Source organism: Lepisma saccharinum, chromosome 23 (genome assembly GCF_977018435.1).
Source record: "Lepisma saccharinum chromosome 23, izLepSacc3.1, whole genome shotgun sequence".
Classification (NCBI taxonomy): domain Eukaryota; kingdom Metazoa; phylum Arthropoda; class Insecta; order Zygentoma; family Lepismatidae; genus Lepisma; species Lepisma saccharinum.
The window spans coordinates 42,979,734-42,997,924 of NC_139251.1; the positions used below are offsets into that span (position 1 = coordinate 42,979,734).

General features: G+C 36.6%; 1 protein-coding gene across 4 annotated transcripts in view; it reads left to right on the plus strand.

The window, feature by feature from the left end:
- Window positions 1-16,879, plus strand: part of NC2beta (negative cofactor 2beta) — a 37,094-nt gene extending 20,215 nt beyond the window's left edge. Inside the window, exons 1-4 of one of the 4 annotated variants that reach the window (XM_083110154.1) lie at window positions 1,917-2,069; window positions 8,957-9,176; window positions 11,331-11,494; window positions 16,622-16,879. In XM_083110154.1, coding sequence (XP_082966280.1) covers window positions 8,969-9,176; window positions 11,331-11,494; window positions 16,622-16,744 — 495 coding nt within the window. In that variant the 5' untranslated portion in view covers window positions 1,917-2,069; window positions 8,957-8,968 and the 3' untranslated portion in view covers window positions 16,745-16,879. The other 3 variants (XM_083110156.1, XM_083110157.1, XM_083110155.1) reach the window with 3 other exon arrangements.
- The last annotated feature ends 1,312 nt before the right edge of the window (window positions 16,880-18,191 follow it).

Below are 18,191 nucleotides of genomic sequence, written 5' to 3' on the forward strand. Positions count from 1 at the left end.
TGTGATCAAATGGACACACGGGAAAGAATTTCCGTTTGTTGCTTTAATTTTGGACATTAGTATAGTAAGTGCAAAATGCTTTCTCTCTTTTTCAAGAGATTATTACTCTGTCTGTCCTCCTCCGTAGTCGAGCGGGTTAAGGCGTTCACTCGTCTTGAGATCGTTCGCTGCGGGACGGCGTAGGTTCGAATCCGGCTCTGGTCGGAATTTATTCGGCCTACGTATAGGGCCGGTAGCAACCCACCATCGTGAGGAAATTGGGAAGCTCCGAAGAAGAAGACCGACAACAACGGCTGGGGGTTCGTCGGGCTGATCACCCGTCACCCCAATACTGGTCTAAGACCTCCACGCTATAACAGGTGACGGAGGAACAGTGTGGGAGGGAGACCAGCAGTCGGTAGGTAAGCCAAGGCCCTTCAAGGGCTGTAGCGCTGTGGGTTTAGTTTTAGTTTTTATTACTCTGTCTACACCAATAACAATATGCGTGCAATAAAAGAAGAATGCAAGTCAAATATAATTATAAATTATAATAGTTTTGTATTAATACAAAAACTAAACAAAAGCTGCTACACAACAAAACTATTTCGTAATTTATTGACATCTTTAACCAGTTAGTAAAGAATTAATTTGCTACTTTACACATATCTGCTGTATAAAAGTAACGAATTAATTAATTTATGTGTATTTAATAATAATGGTTTTTAAAAATATTTAGTAATAAATTGACTTTTATATTTAATAACATCATAAATATCCATATCATAATAATTTATGTATGTATATATAGGGGTGTAGATTAAGATTTTCTTCCCCCCCACCAGTCTTCGATGATTTCGCACCCTGGAACAAATGTAATACTTTTCATATTCTGTGAATTTATCCTTCACCAAGTTATGAGCAAAATATTATCTGCTGTCTATATTTTCACTCTTCGGCGCAAATTATATGAAATAGTTTTACCTAATGTCAAAAGGTCTGACGACAGTCCAGGGGGGATGAGCCCGTGCCTGGCTACGGGCCTGGACATTCCCCATCCTGGGTGTCTGGAATTTATTTCTTTCCCGTCCGTATTTCGTCCTGCACGCCTCTAATTTGGAAGAATAAATAAGTGTGAAGAATATATTTTTCGAACAAGTCGATGCGGGATAAAACAGGTAATCTGGATCAATTTACTGAACCAATGGGGAAGACCCGTTGAACCCCTCCCCCCTTAAATACGCCCATGCAATATGGTATAACTTAGTTTTATTCGAGCTCTTCACTCCTTTTATTTGAAAATTTTGATTTTTTCAACATTTCAGAGCGGTCTGCAGCCCCAATCAGCCCTTCCTCTGTGTACGCCAGTGCGATGAGGTTTACTGAGATACCCGACTAAAATTCGCCCCTTGCAACTGCAACTTCTTAATCCGCCAATAGACACTCTATGCATATATCACCGAAAGAAAAATTAATGAATTATAATTTTCATGTCGAAAAACAATAACGAAATAGGTACATAGGCAAAATCCACACCCTATTGCCCTATTTATTATACTCCTAAATATGTGTTTTCTCCCTGCTCCTCCTATAAATATAAATATATTTTTTTTCTGTTCCGCGCATGGATATCCGCAGGATTTGTTTTTCCAGGGAGGGGCAAGCAAGGTAATTTTCTTCCAGGGGGGCAAAGGAAGCATATTTTTCCTCTTAATGGTGATGCCTCCTCAAAAAAACACTATTTCAGTCTGAAATTGTTTTGTTCCTTTAACGAATTTATAATAATTAACATAAATTACTTTGATTGGAATGCAATTATGTGTGAAATATACAATTTTTTGGTGGATATTCATTTTCCAGGGGGGGGCGTGATCCCCCTTTCGGCATGTCCATAGTTCCACCACAGACAATGTAAAAAAATCTATTTATCTTCGTGCAGTCCGTGGGAGACACAGATTAGAAATTGCTGCAGCTAAATTGGAAAAATCAAACAAAGGATGTGGTGAAATTTAGAATTTGACCTGGCAAAATTTAACTCACCAGCTGTACTAGAAAACAAAACATAAACCATATTCAGCGTTGAAGTTAAACTGGTACTGTAATTAATTTGTTTCTAAATTTTACATGTATTGTTATCATACTAGGAATATTGTTCGATAAATTAGTAATTAATTCATGTGAATAAATATAAGTGTAAGATAAAAAATTTTATTTTCGATACTGAATGAGCATTGATTTAACATATGTTGTACGTGGTAATGTGAAATGCTGTATTTTGTGGCAGCAACAGTGTAGTACTTTTTAAGTAGAACGCGCTTGCATAATTAGAAATAAGTGTGTCTTGTGCAGGAGGATTATTTCATGTTGAACCAAGTTATTTGACAAAAAATGATCAACCATTATTCATTGATTAATTGATTCTTGAAAGTTTGCGTATTATGCGTTTTATTTTCTGATCTGTCATTAAGGTTTGGTAGGGTGCTACTTTGTTAAATGTCAAACTTTCGTTCACGTTACAGTCATAATTTGGAATATCAAACCATTATAAGTTTACTAGTCTTGTTTATTACCATGTGAAACTTTGAATTAGTATGAAACTCTTATTTATTGAATTAGATTAGATTTATTTCATTCATGAATCACATGTTTGCATTTACTTGCTGTGATATCGGACATGTCAATTTGTGTTCACATTTCAATATACTAATACAATGAAATATAATAATATAATGTAGTGAGTTGATAGAATGAAATGATAACTTGGCTTATTATAGTTTTATGCTGGAAGGAGTGTACTCGTATTAGTGATACAGTCTATTATGTAAAGGTAACACCAGTGAAACATGTTGGTTACAATATATAAATAATATATGTGTTCTGTAATGAATTAAAATATCAAATGAAATGGGTGACATAATATAAAGGTAAGGGTAACAGTCAGGCACGTATCCAGGAATTCCTTTCGGGGGGGGCTCAACACCATTTTTTTAAGGGGTATAGTAAGAACCTCACAATTGTATGTTTAAGATCAGTGGTGGCAATTGGGTTCCAAAACGGGGGGGGGGGGGGAGGGTGCGGAGGGCGTTGCAAGGAAAGTTTACTTTCTCTTGGTAGCCAAGGCTTAACATTAAGAGGCCATAATGTTGAGGCAGAAAAATAAAAAATGGGGAGCAACTATCCCTTAAATCGTTGCCACTGTAAGGCTATCATTTTAATCAGAACGTGAAATCGGAACATTTTTTACCACTCGACTCCTGTTTCCATGCATTAATAATGTGTGCCGAAACCATCTCAGTATGTGTGTTTGTCCATTTCTTCTCATCAGGCATAAAAACAACTATGGTATCTTTGAGTGTTTTTACGAAGCTGTTACACACGCACGGGATGGACAATCCACTCGACAACGCGAGATTCAAATTGTGGGTTGCGAACTGGACGCAGACAGCTCTCGAATATTACTCTCTGATTCGAGCCTGAACACCACTAACGTGTCTTGTCCTCCCATTTTTTCAGCTCTTATAAAAGCCGAAACCCACCAAATTGTTCAGATTCAGGCCTTAGCACTCACAAGTGTTCAAAAATGCCTGTCACAGCTTCCGCTGTCTTGTTATATATCGGCACGAAACAAAGGAAGTCTTCTCGAATACTGGTGGATCACGAAACAATTAATTCACAGTGAAAAACCCTTCCGTTCCCAACACATCTTATGTTTCGTCTCCAAGTATGATCAAATGCTTACTCATTTATCTCCAGTGACGTGCCCAAGGGAGGGTTGGTGAGGTAATAACCCCATTTGACCCAGTATAGCCCCCCTCCCGCCTTCCAGAGATTAGAAATTACAACGAATTGCCCTACGTGTGGCGCTACCTTTGTTGTGCAGCTTCCAAATGCTGACAAGTCTCTACATAGTCCTCAAGTGCGCTGAGACAACACCGAAAGCGCAAGAAAAGTGTACGTGCAATATTATCAACAACAGGGTTATAGAACATTCTCCGTCTTGCCTCGATACTTGTCTATCTCCTTAAATCATCGTCACATTATTAAAAAAGCCAAAAACCTAATTTTATCTAGTGTAAAATAAAAAAAATCCTGGGAGGGGGGGCTCGAGCCACCTCAACCCCACCTTGGATACGTACTATTAACAATAACAGGGTTGTAGAAAATTCTCCGTCTTGACTCGATAATTATTTCTCCCAAATTATCATCACATTATTCAAGAAGCTAAAATCCTAATTTTTATCTAGTGTAAACAGGAAAATTTCCTCAAGGGCATTCGAGCCTCCTGATTCCTACCTTGGATACGTGCTATTAAAAATAATAGGGTTATAGAACACTCTCCGTCTTGTCTCGATAATTATTTCTCTCAGATTTATAAATTTATTATCTTCACATTATTCAAGACGCCAAAAATCTAATTTTATCTAGTGTAAATTTAAAAATTTCCTAAGGGGGGGGGCTCGAGCCACCTCATCCCCACCTTGGTTACGTGCTATTAATAATAACAGGGGTATAAAACATGCTCCGTCTTGCCTCGATAATTATCTCTCTCCTTACATTATTTTCACATTATTTAAGAAGCCAAAAACCTAATTTTATCTAACGTAAACTGAAACATTTCCTGGGGAAGGGGTGGAGCCCCCTGTGCCCCATCTTGGATACGTGCTTTTATCAATAACAGGGTTACGGAACATTCTCCGTCTTGCCTCGATTATTATTTCTTTCCTTAAATTATTGTCACATTATTTTATTTCACACCACAAGAAACCAAAAACCTCATTTTATCTAGTGTAAACCTAAAACTTTCGGGGGGGGGCTCGAGCCCCCTAAGCCCCCCCTCTGGATACGTGCCTGGTAACAGTAGTATAAGCCGGAGACACATTAAACTCGTTTATTTTCAAATAAAAATCATTGCTACTTACCTCATATTGGGTACTACTTTACTATACCTGAGACACCTGGGAATCATTTCTTTCGCACTTTTTTACATTGCTAACGTACTATTCTGCATTCCGGAACACTTATTTAGGTGAAAATAATTGAATTTGTTAGGAAAGTAATGTATATTTCTTACATTTACGAGTACTTACTGTTCTTGTTTATTTCCACACACAACATGGTGATAGCTTACCGTTGATCGTTCCTTGAGCCAGAAAAACCATTGACGTTAGCCCAAAAATTCACGATAGCCCCACAAACCATCATGGGGATGAGGTATGCCTACTAGGTTAGGTTAGGCCTGTTAGGTTTGGTTCCATTAGCACTCCTTTCGTTCAATTTAGAATATACGGACAATACGAGAGCGTATTGTGCTCTCATGCAGGAAGCAAATGGCGGCAGCAGCAATAGCGCGTCGGAAATAGATTTTCGTAGAAAACCACATGCATTCGCATTAAAATGAAGGCTCGGGTACCCTTTTCTACACCCTCGATTTTTCGCACATTTCAAATATTCTCGTTACGAAAATTAGTTCTTCATAAGAAACGATGTTTCTAAATAGCGCGGAAAGTAATTTTTTTAGATCTACGTGCTAGGAAACTTAGTTTTTCAATATTTAAATTCCTTATGTAACGTCGAAACGGTTTTGCAGGGATATGATCATGGCGTCTCTTAGATTCATGTCACAGGCGCACGTCTGAACATTTTCTTTTTCTTCTTATCTTTGACTTGTGCAATGGGATAATTTGCAATTTTTTCTTGTTATGAATGACTTGTGCAATGGGATAATTTGCGATTTCAATATATTATTTATGTAATTTATTGGCAGATTGGATATTTGAGACATTGACATTGTTTTGTGCAACTTTAGACATTGGAATTGATTTGTGTGACATTGAATTAATACAAAAGGACTAAATATGAGATTGACACATGTTCAACGGATGAAGGACATAGAGGACTTTGTTCGACGAGACATACGGGACATTGTACTTGACTTACAGGGAGATGGTCTGCTGCCCCACGAACCATTGGCGCTAGCCTCACGAACCATTGGCGCTAGCCCCACGAACCATTGGCGCTAGCCCCACGAACCATTGGTGCTAGCCCCACGAACCATTGACGCTAGCCCCACGAACCATTGGCGCTAGCTCCACGAACCATTGGCACTAGCCCCACGAACCATTGGCGCTAGCCCCACGAACCATTGACGCTAGCCTCACGAACCATTGGCGCTAGCCCCACGAACCATTGACGCTAGCCCCACGAACCATTGGCGCTAGCCTCACGAACAATTGGCGCTAGCCTCACGAACCATTGGCGCTAGCCCCACGAACCATTGGCGCTAGCCCCACGAACCATTGGCACGTGGATAGGTTAGTTCAGTTAGGTTGAGATCGATAGTTAAAATTTGGTGTCGTGTTAGTATCACGATCTAGAAATTTGAAATAATTGCGAACCATTTCAAACGACAAAATTTCAACTTTAAACGGCTGTACAGTCGTAAATACTTCTTTCCACGCTCCAATTTTTTTTATTCACAAATAGGATCAAATAATGTTCATAATGAAAAAAAAAAAAATTTCAATATTCGAGGGTGTAGAATAGGGTACCCGACCCAAAATGAATCAAAATTACATTCCCGAACATCAACAATGCTACAGAAAATGATTTGCGTAAGTACTTTCTCCTGTAAATTTGAAGAAATCTGTCTCAGGTATAGTAAAGTGTTACCCCTCATATGCATACCGGAACATTTTTCAAGCTGGGGATCACTTTTTTTTCCATGAAAAAAGCGTTATTATTAACATTATAATCATTTATTGGTCGTTGCTAATTCGGCGGGCAAATCTTGACTCACGTTGTCTGTCGTCAGCTGATGTGCAGTGTTTCCAAACTTATGAACCGATAAATGCCGCACAAACTATTCACAAAAGGTTTTTAAGCGAAAATTGAGGCTAGACTCTACTTTACGTCCTTATCTGCATGGTGATTGCTTCTTTGCGTTCGTGGTGCGCGATCGTGGTGCAACACCCGGCATCTCTTCATGTAAGTACCTTTTTCTTTTTACACTTTCTGTTCACGATAGCCCCACTATCCATTCACGGGGTCGAGGTATGCCTACGAGGTTAGGTTAGGCCTGTTAGGTTAGGTTCCATTAGCACTCATTTCACCCCTAAATATGTGCTTCATCATCTAAAAAATTCCTCAGTACGTTCAATTACGCATTTCCGGACAACATCGGTTTTTCTCGATTCACTCCTTCAGGAAATTTTTCCTCGCTTTGGGATTTACGTTGTTCAATTCCTTATAAAATAAGCTTTCCAACGATATATGACACGTATTCCTTATGAAAAGGACGTAAACTAGAGTCTTACCTTAAATTGGAAAAAAAAAAACCACTCACACGTCGTCATGTAAAACTACCGCGTGGTTGCTACACTGACAGGGGGTTACATGATCGTACGCACGGAACATTTGATTCACGTAGTCGACGGTAATGGCAGCACGAGCTATCGTACAACTTAGATGCATGAATGACGAAAAATACCTTACTTACAGGCCAAATAAGTTGCACGATTCGAAAAAACAATTTCCCCGGCTTCAGAAAGTCCTCAAGAACGCAATTCTGTAAGTACTTTCTCGTCTTTTCTCCTGTAAATTTTAAGAAATCCATCTCCGGCTTATACTATCATTACCAAGGTAAGACTTATAACATCATAAAATTATACTAAAAATTGCGCTCAAGTGACATAACTTGCAGTGCGACTACTGACACCAAGTGGTGAGACCAGCAGCTTGATGTATTTTTCAACAAATTTTAAATTACTTACTTATGCTGATATATTTCACACATTGTCAATGTTTTATAAATTAAATCACATACACTAACCATAAAGCACAACATGGAAAATCAAGATTAGTAGTATTTTTATTATTATCATAATTCTAATCACTTAGTTAATAGTTTGTAGGTTGCGCCAAAATGTGGTACTATGCTAAGTACATTTCGACGTGGTAATGCTAAGTACCTAGTTTTTTCATACGAACCTAAAGAAGGGGATAGTTAATCTCCGAAACGTAGTTCTAAAGGAAGGAAAAACAACATACTCGCATATGTAAGTACAGTTTTTAATGTCTTTTTATATTCTGGAATTGTGTGTAATACGCACCAAACCTACAATATTCTAAAGTACTTCCTAATACTCTTATATAAAACTTGCGGGCCATTATTAAACATTCGGAACCATTTCCATATTTGCAATAGAATTATAAAATGTGAAGAAAAACCTGTCTTCAATCACACTTTGATATTTTGTATCTGAGAGAATATTTAAGGCCTACCCCCAACCTATAGTGGAACCACGAGCAAAACAACCTGCACAGACCCGCGTCTCCTGTGCACCATACCCCCGCGAGTAGTGGAGGGGAAGAGTGGACCATGCTTCCTTATGGCCCAAGGTGGAGGGAAGAAGGGAAAACTGCACGGGGACTTTTTATCCCAAGGTTTTTTTCCTTGTGGTCAATCTATAGTATATTTTCCCTTGAAAAAATATATTTTTGCACTCTTAAAAATGTCATGATACACATAAACTCTAATTCTTCCCAGGGTGTGAGATGTGACCCTTAACGAAGACACCCAAATGTGAATCTTACTCCACCTAATACACCCTGGACTGCATTTTGAACACTAACGAGGCTCTGGCATCTGAACCTATGGCTATAGAACGACCACAAGGAAAATAACCTTCCTGTTCTTCCATTCAACTTGAGCCATAAGAAAGCATGCTCCACTCTCCCCTCCATGCAGGAGTTGCAGGCTTTTTTTGCTTATGGTTCCACTATAATATCATCCTCTATGCCGATTTTTGTTTCTGATTGTCCCTTTATCCATTTCACATCTTATCACACCATTCATCCTCATCTTCACGATTAATCAGAAGTGGCAGAAAAGCAAAGTAAAATAAATTAAATCAATCTAATTCTCCCCAAAGTGGAAGGAAATAACCCCTTCTGATTTTGTACTTATTTTAATTATTTTTAGGTAGTATCCACTATGTCTGAGGATGATGAACTAACCCTTCCCAGAGCTTCAATAAACAAGATGATAAAGGAAATGTTGCCAAATATTAGGGTAGCCAATGAATCCAGGGAGTTGATTTTGAATTGCTGCACAGAATTTATTCATCTTTTGTCGTCTGAAGCAAATGAAATATGTAATCAACAGCAAAAGAAAACAATTAATGCTGAGCATGTGTTACAAGGTATGTACTTTTATAATTTGGGTAAAGATTTAACAGGGTGCGAAATCATTGAAAACTGGTAGGAGGAAAAATTCTTCATCTACAAACCCTCTCTCCCAAAAACATATGTGTAAATAATGCAATAAATATTTGTAATGTTATTTAAAAATATATTATTATTATTATTATTACTATTATTAATTATACATAAATGAAATTAATTTGTTACTTTTATACATATCAGATATTGCAAAGCTGCTAATTAATTCCTTTACTAACATGTTAAAGATGTTAATAAATTATGAAATAGTTCAAGTGGTTTTATTATGTGTGAGTTTTTGTTTAGTTTGTGTTTTATGATAAATCAGTTAGATTCCATAGTTATTATTTTCTTGCATTCTTCTTTTACTTTTATTGTGTGTATTGATGTAGATTTGTTAATGATCTCTTGAAAGAGAATGCATTCAATACTCACAACTACACTAATTTGTGTGTGTTTTCGATATTATTCTTAGTAAAGTATATTTGAAATTAAAAGTAATTGCAGAAATTTATTTTGTAGCATGTGCCTTTTATTTCAATCAAAATATTGTTTTTAAAATGTATGTTTCTTTTGTTTTTGGACCTATATGGAGAGTCACCAACACCCTACGTTATATATTATACAATAATAAAAAAAAAGTAGTGTTGCATTTATTCATAAGTTTACTATTGGTTCAAACAGAGACTATGTAACTGGTTTCTTGAATACATATCACAAAAGACCACTCTTCGACAAACTATTACCTTTTTTTTAAATTTAAATTATTTAAATTAAAAATTATTAAAGAACCAAAATCCCCCTTAAATATTTTTTTTTGAAACTTTTGTCTTCCAGTGTTTGACCCCTATTTAGTGCAGAGTGCCAAAAACAGTTTGTGACAATAGGACTCACATATCTATGTCTGGTACCTACAAGAAAATGATATTTATCTAGCTTACTGCTAGATGAAGATACTTACTAGCACCCATCATGCTTTTTTTTTTGGTATTGCATAATTCATTTTTTTCCAAACTATACAATTATTATCAAGAAAACGTTTGCATGGTTCTAAAAGTTCTACATTTTCGAATTTTTTTAGTCACTTTCGTGTATGGGGTCTACAGGTTCTCTTAATTATTTTTTTTGTAAAATTTTAATTGTTTTTTTTTGGGGGGGGTTGGCTGTCTATGGCAATATTTATTTTGAAATGCACATACTTCGTGCTTGAACCAATCATCATGAGACTTACAGGTAGGAAAGCCTCCTGTCTACCAATGGTGATACTATTTCCAATAATATATTTTTTTGCAGACATTGACTGTTTTTTAATGATGATGATTGCAAATGTGAGGAAGTCTGATCATGAATCTGAACAAGTTTCAGTGATATATTTTGCAATTTTACATGTGATGGTTTTGTAAGTAAGATTTCTAATTAACTCATTCCTTCCACAGCTGTGGCACTGTAGGTATAGATCTCACAAGGATGAGAGGAGGGGAAATGACAGGAGAAAACAATGTGCAAGTAGTTTTCTTATTTCCCTGTAGATGGCAGTAAGGCCTTTCTGGTCAGCTGGTAAAAACAGTTTATGTCTACCGCCAATAGATGTCCTCTACCAGCAGTTTTACGTCAACCATGCAGCAAACGTACATCAAACCACCATTAAAACAGAATTTCGTGTACAGTCACGGACACTTCTGGGTTGTAATGATCCCATTGAAAGTGAATGGCATTGTTATAACTCACAAGTGTCCGTGACTATACATCTTTCCTCCATGAGGGGTTAAGCTATACATGATTAATTCATTTATGAGCATTTCAGGCAATAAGTGTTGTACAGATATTGGAAGGGTTAGATAAATTGAATTGTTTTCCATCTTATTGTGGATTTTTCTTGTAGGTTGTAGTTGTTTCAAGGATTTCAACACAACTTTTGATGCAATGTTTTGGGAAAACATATCTTAACACGTAAATTTTGCGATCAAACTGCACATAAGTGTCTGATGAAGGTAGCGTGTTGAAATGTTGCATCAAAAAACATGTTTAAATGCTTGTAACAAAAGTGAACTAGAATAAATTTGAAATTTGTGGCCACTACAAAATCATATAAATCATAGTTAAATATATTTATTTATTGCTGAATCCCTTTTCAGCTCTGGACAGGCTGGGATTTGGTGATTACAGAGCTGATGCCGAAGAAGTATTACGAGACTGTAAAGCTGTGGCAGCCAAACGACGCAGACAGAGCACTCGTCTTGAAAACTTAGGCATTCCCGAAGAAGAACTGCTGAGGCAACAGCAGGAGTTGTTTGCAAAGGTAATCTTCCTCCTCCTTCTTTTTTTTTTTTTTTTTTGCATGAAGGGTGTGGTTTTTGAAGCGTAGGAAACTTTTGATAACTTTTAATTTAACTTCAACATTGTTTTTCCTGTGTATATCCAGCCATGAAATGTACACTTTGTATAGAAAAAGATAGCATTACATTATTTTTTAGTTTTCAGCATTCCACTCCTACATTCTCAGTTGTTTTAATGATTTCATTTGACTTGACGATTTATTTTTCCTAACAATTAATAAAATACAATATCTGTACAATATATATGTATTATTTAAGCCATGATTCAGTATATATGGAACCTAATAACAAAATTAAAGTAAATGTTGCTTGTGGAACATAACGCAGAAAAAAAATCTTACTTTGGACACATCTCACACTTCTACCCATATTTCTTAAAACTAACAGAACACTTCAAAATAATAATTACCTAAGTAAACTTTTAATGATAAACACTGTTTGGAACATAGAACATATCACGAGCGCCACTAGTAAAAATCGTATTATGGACTCCTGCCAATCTGAGAGATGATTGCAAAGTCCTCTATCAGTAATATCCAAAACTAAACAGACAAAAGATTAACAGTTCCCAGGTTCAATGCCCGGTGGAGGCACATATTGGTACGGATCCTACTTCAAACTGTAGGTCCAGTCCCGATTAGCCTTACTGTGCATAAAGTGGACTGAAAACAAAAAGTCAATCAAAAGAATAACACCACATGACACACTGATAACAGACAAATGCTTCAAATTATCTGTCTCAAGTTGTACAGGAAAGGTAGAAAGAGATGAATCCAAAACATTTCAAAATTTGTAATAAAATTCAGTGATGCTATTTTATATTTACAGAGTATAAAATTCAACATTTGGTGATGAATTTTGCAGTAATGGGACCTCGGTCTTCATATTGCTTCCTTTGGATAGCTTTATTCCAGCACTTCTTCCGCTTTGGAAATTAATTTCATTCTCCATCACCAGATTAGAAATTAGTTGATTCTCTCGTTGCCTGCCCCACATCATCAAGTTTGGCATTTAATGTATTCTGTTTTTAGCTTGTTCTCTTTTTGTATGTGGCTCAACAATGATCGTGCTTGTTGCAAAATGCACAAACTTAACCCATTGCTGGGCACTCCTGCTACACAAATATTATGCAATTTTCATAGCCAGTTAAGAAGCATGAAGTTTGTGGCAATCTTTCTCCTAAAACAATGGTAATTTCAAAACCTTTGCTCAGTAAGCATGTGCAGCCCGTAGGTATTATAAGATTATACAAGGTTATAATATAAGCATGGGTCTCCTTGATAGGATAGTGGTAACACTGTTTGCTTGTAATCAAGGGGTAGAAGGTTCAATTCTCAGTGGTGGAACATTTCACAGTGGGTCAGATTCAACTTTAAATTGTAGATCCATTTCAGATTAGCCTCTTCGAGCATGAAGTTGACTTTTTAACAAGCAAAAGTAAACAAAAAGTTGGACTCAACGTTCACTAATAATGTTCCTCTTGAAAAGTTTACGATTATTATGATAATAATCGTAAACTTATTATTATTTTTCTTGTATGTACATACATACAAGAAAAATAATATCCCTTTTAAGGAAATGGTAAATAATGTGAAATCTACACGTTTCTCTCAAGACAATGCAGTTTTGAGTACAGAATTCCCAACCTTATAATCAATAACACCAATGATGTTTTCTCCCGTACTATCTGGTGTACCGCCAGTTAACCAACATTTTCCTTGAATACAGAAATTGCCGGAAAGTTTGAAGTAGTCCGACTTGTACTTTTATTTTATTTGCATGCCTGCTTTGCTTTGCCGTTTTATTCCTATTATATATATTTAACATGTAACACAGCTATAGTGGGACCAATGGCAAAAGAGCCTGCACAGAACCATGTGTCTTGTGCATCATACTTCAACATGAAGGGGATGGGCAGAATGGAGCATGCTTCCTTATGGCTCGTGTTGAATGGATCGAGGAGAAGATTCACGAAGGTCCAAGGCTCTTTTGTTGTGGTCACACTATAAATGTGCATTCAAACTTACTGCTCTGAGAATTATAACACCATTAAGCCTTGTTTCCATGATATGAAAAACTCGAAAAAATTTTGTACTTTGGTACCGAGTCTGATGAAGACCTTGCTAGAAGATTGAAATGTTACGTTTAGTTTATGTTTTATAATAAAATAAATTTCTGCCTTGGTCAGCATATTGAGTTTTTCATACTCTGAGAAGTTTATTTTTCTCAAAATTTCAGTTTGGTCAAAATGTAATTATAAAAATCCTTAAAGTTATAGTGAGTCAGTGGGAAAGTTTTTACAGACACTCATGTGAAAATTATGTATCCCATGAGTTCATTGTGCCAATATTGACAAGAAGACCTGCTCACATTTGTGGGCATCCCTGAAAGTGTATCGTCTGATGCATTTGCCTTGTAAGGGACCCTGGTGGAGGCACATTGCACAGTGGTTCAGATCCCATTTTAAACTGAAGCTTTACTTTATCTGAGCGTAAAGTGGACTTAAACAAGTTTTATCATTATTAGGTTGTGTCCTGGAATGCCAAAAATTGATCACAACCCTTTGCATTATCAATTGGATTGTTCTTATTAAAATAAGGCATGCTACAATAGCTTCCAGTTACTAGGTTGTCGAGCAGTAAATTCCTTTGGGAGATAAGTACATGAGCCATTTGAGATGTTAAAAAAATAAACCCTTGTGTACAAGAACATTATGTACATAATGCTCACCCAGCCTCAAATAAATGGATACCTGGAAGAGTGGGGGGGTAAAGGCAGCTGGAGCATGGTGCTGATCACATCACCTGCAAAATGTCCCTACCCCCCACATCCCCTAAATGTGCCTTCATGGCCATGGTGCAATATGCACAGAGAACTAACTTTACCTTTATCTTACCTGAACAATTTCTTTGGATTTGAATAGGAAGAGCTCCTATGTGGAGCAAATTTATAGTCAGTTCAGCTGGGTAGCGGTGCTAGCATGGTATGGTTCTCGAATTCTTGGGACTTGAGACCTCCAGACTTTTGGCGGTTCGTCAAGTCACTTGTGTGTGGATTGCGGCCACTGACACCAAGGCCTTTGCACAGACCACTTCGGAAATTATGCATGGCATGTGATGGAACTTGTCTGCATGGTATGAACTGTGATATGTCTGCACCGTGTTAATGTACGAATATACATACCAATAATTGGTAATTAAGTGTATTCTTCTCTGTAATATTTTAATTTGTTTTTGTAACATCTCAAATGGATCACCCTGTAATTTCCTTTGATGCTATATTTCTCCAGATGAAAGCATTGTTGAAGCCTAGCTTATGCCTTTTGCCAACATTATTTCAGCTCCACTACTCATCTTCAACTTTGCAATTTGCCAAAATGTTGCAGAAACAGGAAGCAAAATCAACCAAACCAACATTGTCTTAGGAGACAATTCAAGGGAAATGAATTAATCTGATAAGCAACACTTTACTACAAATTGCATATACCAAAATGGAAATTGTACCCTCCAGTCAGCAAAAAGATGACACAACAGTTCAGGTGACACCCAAGTAACAAGTGAGTCTTTCAGCAGCATGTCACACCACTTCAGGTTCATTTTGAAGTGAAAGCGCTCTATGAATTTTACTAGGAAAAGAAAAACAACATGCATATGTGTAAAATCCAATCCCTGTACAGGGTGGCGAAAAAATTCAGAGACTTTTGGACTACTAAGAACAACAACAACAAAAATAAAATTGCAATATGTGCTCGAAGTTTCTTCCTTTTGCCTCAGTACATTTGCAAAGTAGTCTCCAAAAATTATTGACTATAGTCACACATTGTTCGACAGTAATTTCGGCCCTCGTCTGTTGTAAAGCTGTTTTGAGTGCATCCACTGATTTGTACGGAACACAAAAAATGTCTCCTCCAAAATCAGCTACAGGGATTAATTTATGGCATTGAAGTCCGGCGAATTTGAAGGCCAAACGTCCTTGTCCCCAAAACAATGAAACAGCTCTTCACGCATTGCAATTGTTCACCGAGCTGAATTTGCTGGAGTGCAGTTTTGCTGAAACGTGAATCAATCTAACCAAAGTGCCTGGCTTCCTACAATTACGAAACATAACGATTTGCTGATAGTATTGTTAATTTTGACATTCTAATTGATGAACTCCTAGGGTGTTTCTCCCATCGCACAAATGCCACCCCAAACAATCACATACACCAGAAAATGATGGCAAGCAACAACTTTTGCAGCAACGAAATTTTTCTGTTCCTTCTTCAGTAATTGGCTGTGGTTTTTATGGTTGTACATATGCTCCATGGTGATAATCTTCATCAGTCAAAAACATTTTTTGAAAACTATCACCAGCGACTAACTGATCTAAATGACAAAATTTCATTCTTTTTCCAGCCACTTTTCGTTCATTTTATCAGTGAGGAAGTGAATGCAATCACACTTTTCAGTCTAAAATTAAACGAGAAATTCAAGAGAACAATGAACATTTATTTAAACATACTGATAATGTGCGAATTGCTCACAATCAAATATCAACTAAAGGTTAAAAGATTAAAAATCAGTAACTTACGTATGTGAGCATGACATTGGTCAAACAACGTTTCTAAGGTTATACTACCGCCTTCTTCAGGTTAATGCGATGTTTTCAGACACCTGACATGGTGCCTCATCGAGAAAGTGTTGGTTGAGGATTTAGGTCAAAAGGTATAGGAAAGAACACTTGATGTAAAATATACATACTTAAAATCGCACAATACTGTATTAAAACAAAAGAACGTTCAAAGTTGTTGAAGGCAAACTACCGATCTCATGCTCACACATGTAAGTTACTGATTTTTAATCTTTTAACCTTTAGTTGACATTTATTTAAAAAATAGCTGAAGAAAATGTCCAAACTTTTTCATCACCCTGTACATAAGGGTACCACAGAATAAACAGTGTATTTTTTGTGCATGTTTTCTGTAATTTTAATTGGGAAGAAGTTTTAAAAGGGTACATTAGACAATACTAAGAATGCAATCATGTTCAGTAAATTCAGTGTGCATTTGTAAATGGATCAGGAGCAATGATACCATTCTTTTGGTCTTGTAGGCTCGTGAAGAACAAGCTGCAGTGGAACAGCAACAGTGGGCACAACTCCAAGCTGCAGCACAGTTTGCATCATTGCAACAGAGTTCCCATGATGCTGAAGATGATGATGAAGATTATTCATGAAATTTGTGGCGTGTTCATGCAATTCATACATTTTTACATGTAAATTATGAACCAAATATTTTCATTGTGTTTATTTCTCAGTGTGCATTTAGTGATTGTGACAAGAAATGAATTAATTTCTAAGATAAAGAGAAGTATCATTTCAATTTTATCATTAATTTCATTGAATGATTCTTTCATTGTAAAGGTAATTAGATGACTTCAATTCTTTCATTGAAAGAACTGATACCAGAAGTTTAAAAATTGATTGTAGTGTAATAAGATATACACACAGGGTGTCTCAAAAGTAATAGCGCAAACTGACACAGGTGAAAGTACACGATAATAGAAGCAAAAAAGTCTCAGTAAGCATGGGTCTGCAAACGAGCAGTTTTCGAGATAATTGCGAATGTGTGGTTAAAAGCCAGGCGCGTGCCCAGGATTTTCGTAAGGGGGGGGTTATGAATCCAATACATTTTCCAGTTCACATTTCAAATTTCTTGTAATAAATTAGATAATTAATATACTTGGATTTTACCCCAATGAACGCAATCAATGTATTTGCTATGGATGCTTCATGTTTTTATTGCATCATATAAAAGCACCTGCTTGAATATTTCCAAATTATTAATATTTTATATTTAATTGCTCAAATATAATTTTTAAACAAAAAATATGTACACTCAACATTGTAACAACATTAAAGAGATTAAGACTACTTGATGTCTTAAAGACAGTAATAAATAAGGTACCACAGTTCAACAATTTAAATTCTGAAATTTAGGCACCGAGATTTCTGTGCAAGTTCTGACAATATGTCGTCACAAGTAACTTTTATATCCCGGTGAATGTTCAGAGCAGCTAACCCATTTAATCTTTCTTCGCAAATGGTATGTCGAAGATAGGTCTTCAACCGCCTCAAAGTTGAGAATGATTTATCATTTGATGTTGTTGTTACTGGGATTGTACATAATATGCGCAAACGTGTTTACCCAGGGAAATATTGCTTCACTGCACATATCAATTGCTTCAAGAGCATTTACTGGACGTGTTTGCATTGCTGCAAGATGACGATACCACAGTCTCATTTCAGTGGGAGCGTCGTCGCCTTGTAATCAAGGTGTCCCGGGTTCGATACCCGGTGGAGGCACATAGTGGTTCGGATCTCACTTTAAACTTTAGGTTCAGTCCCGATTAGCCTCACTGTGCATAAAGTGGATTTAAAACATCAATTTAATGAAAATTGTACTTGTTGTGGAGATGATTTTGCTAAATATTGTGTACATTTTTGGCATTGTATTATTATATTATTGGTCAAAACATTTGTTTGACAGTCGACAAACAAATACGAACCCCTTCAGTAATTAACATTTTCTACTACAGTGTCATTAATGTGTCATATTCATTTTCATATTAGGTCTATGGAGAGGAATTTTGTATAATGTTAACGTTATGGAACTGCGAAACC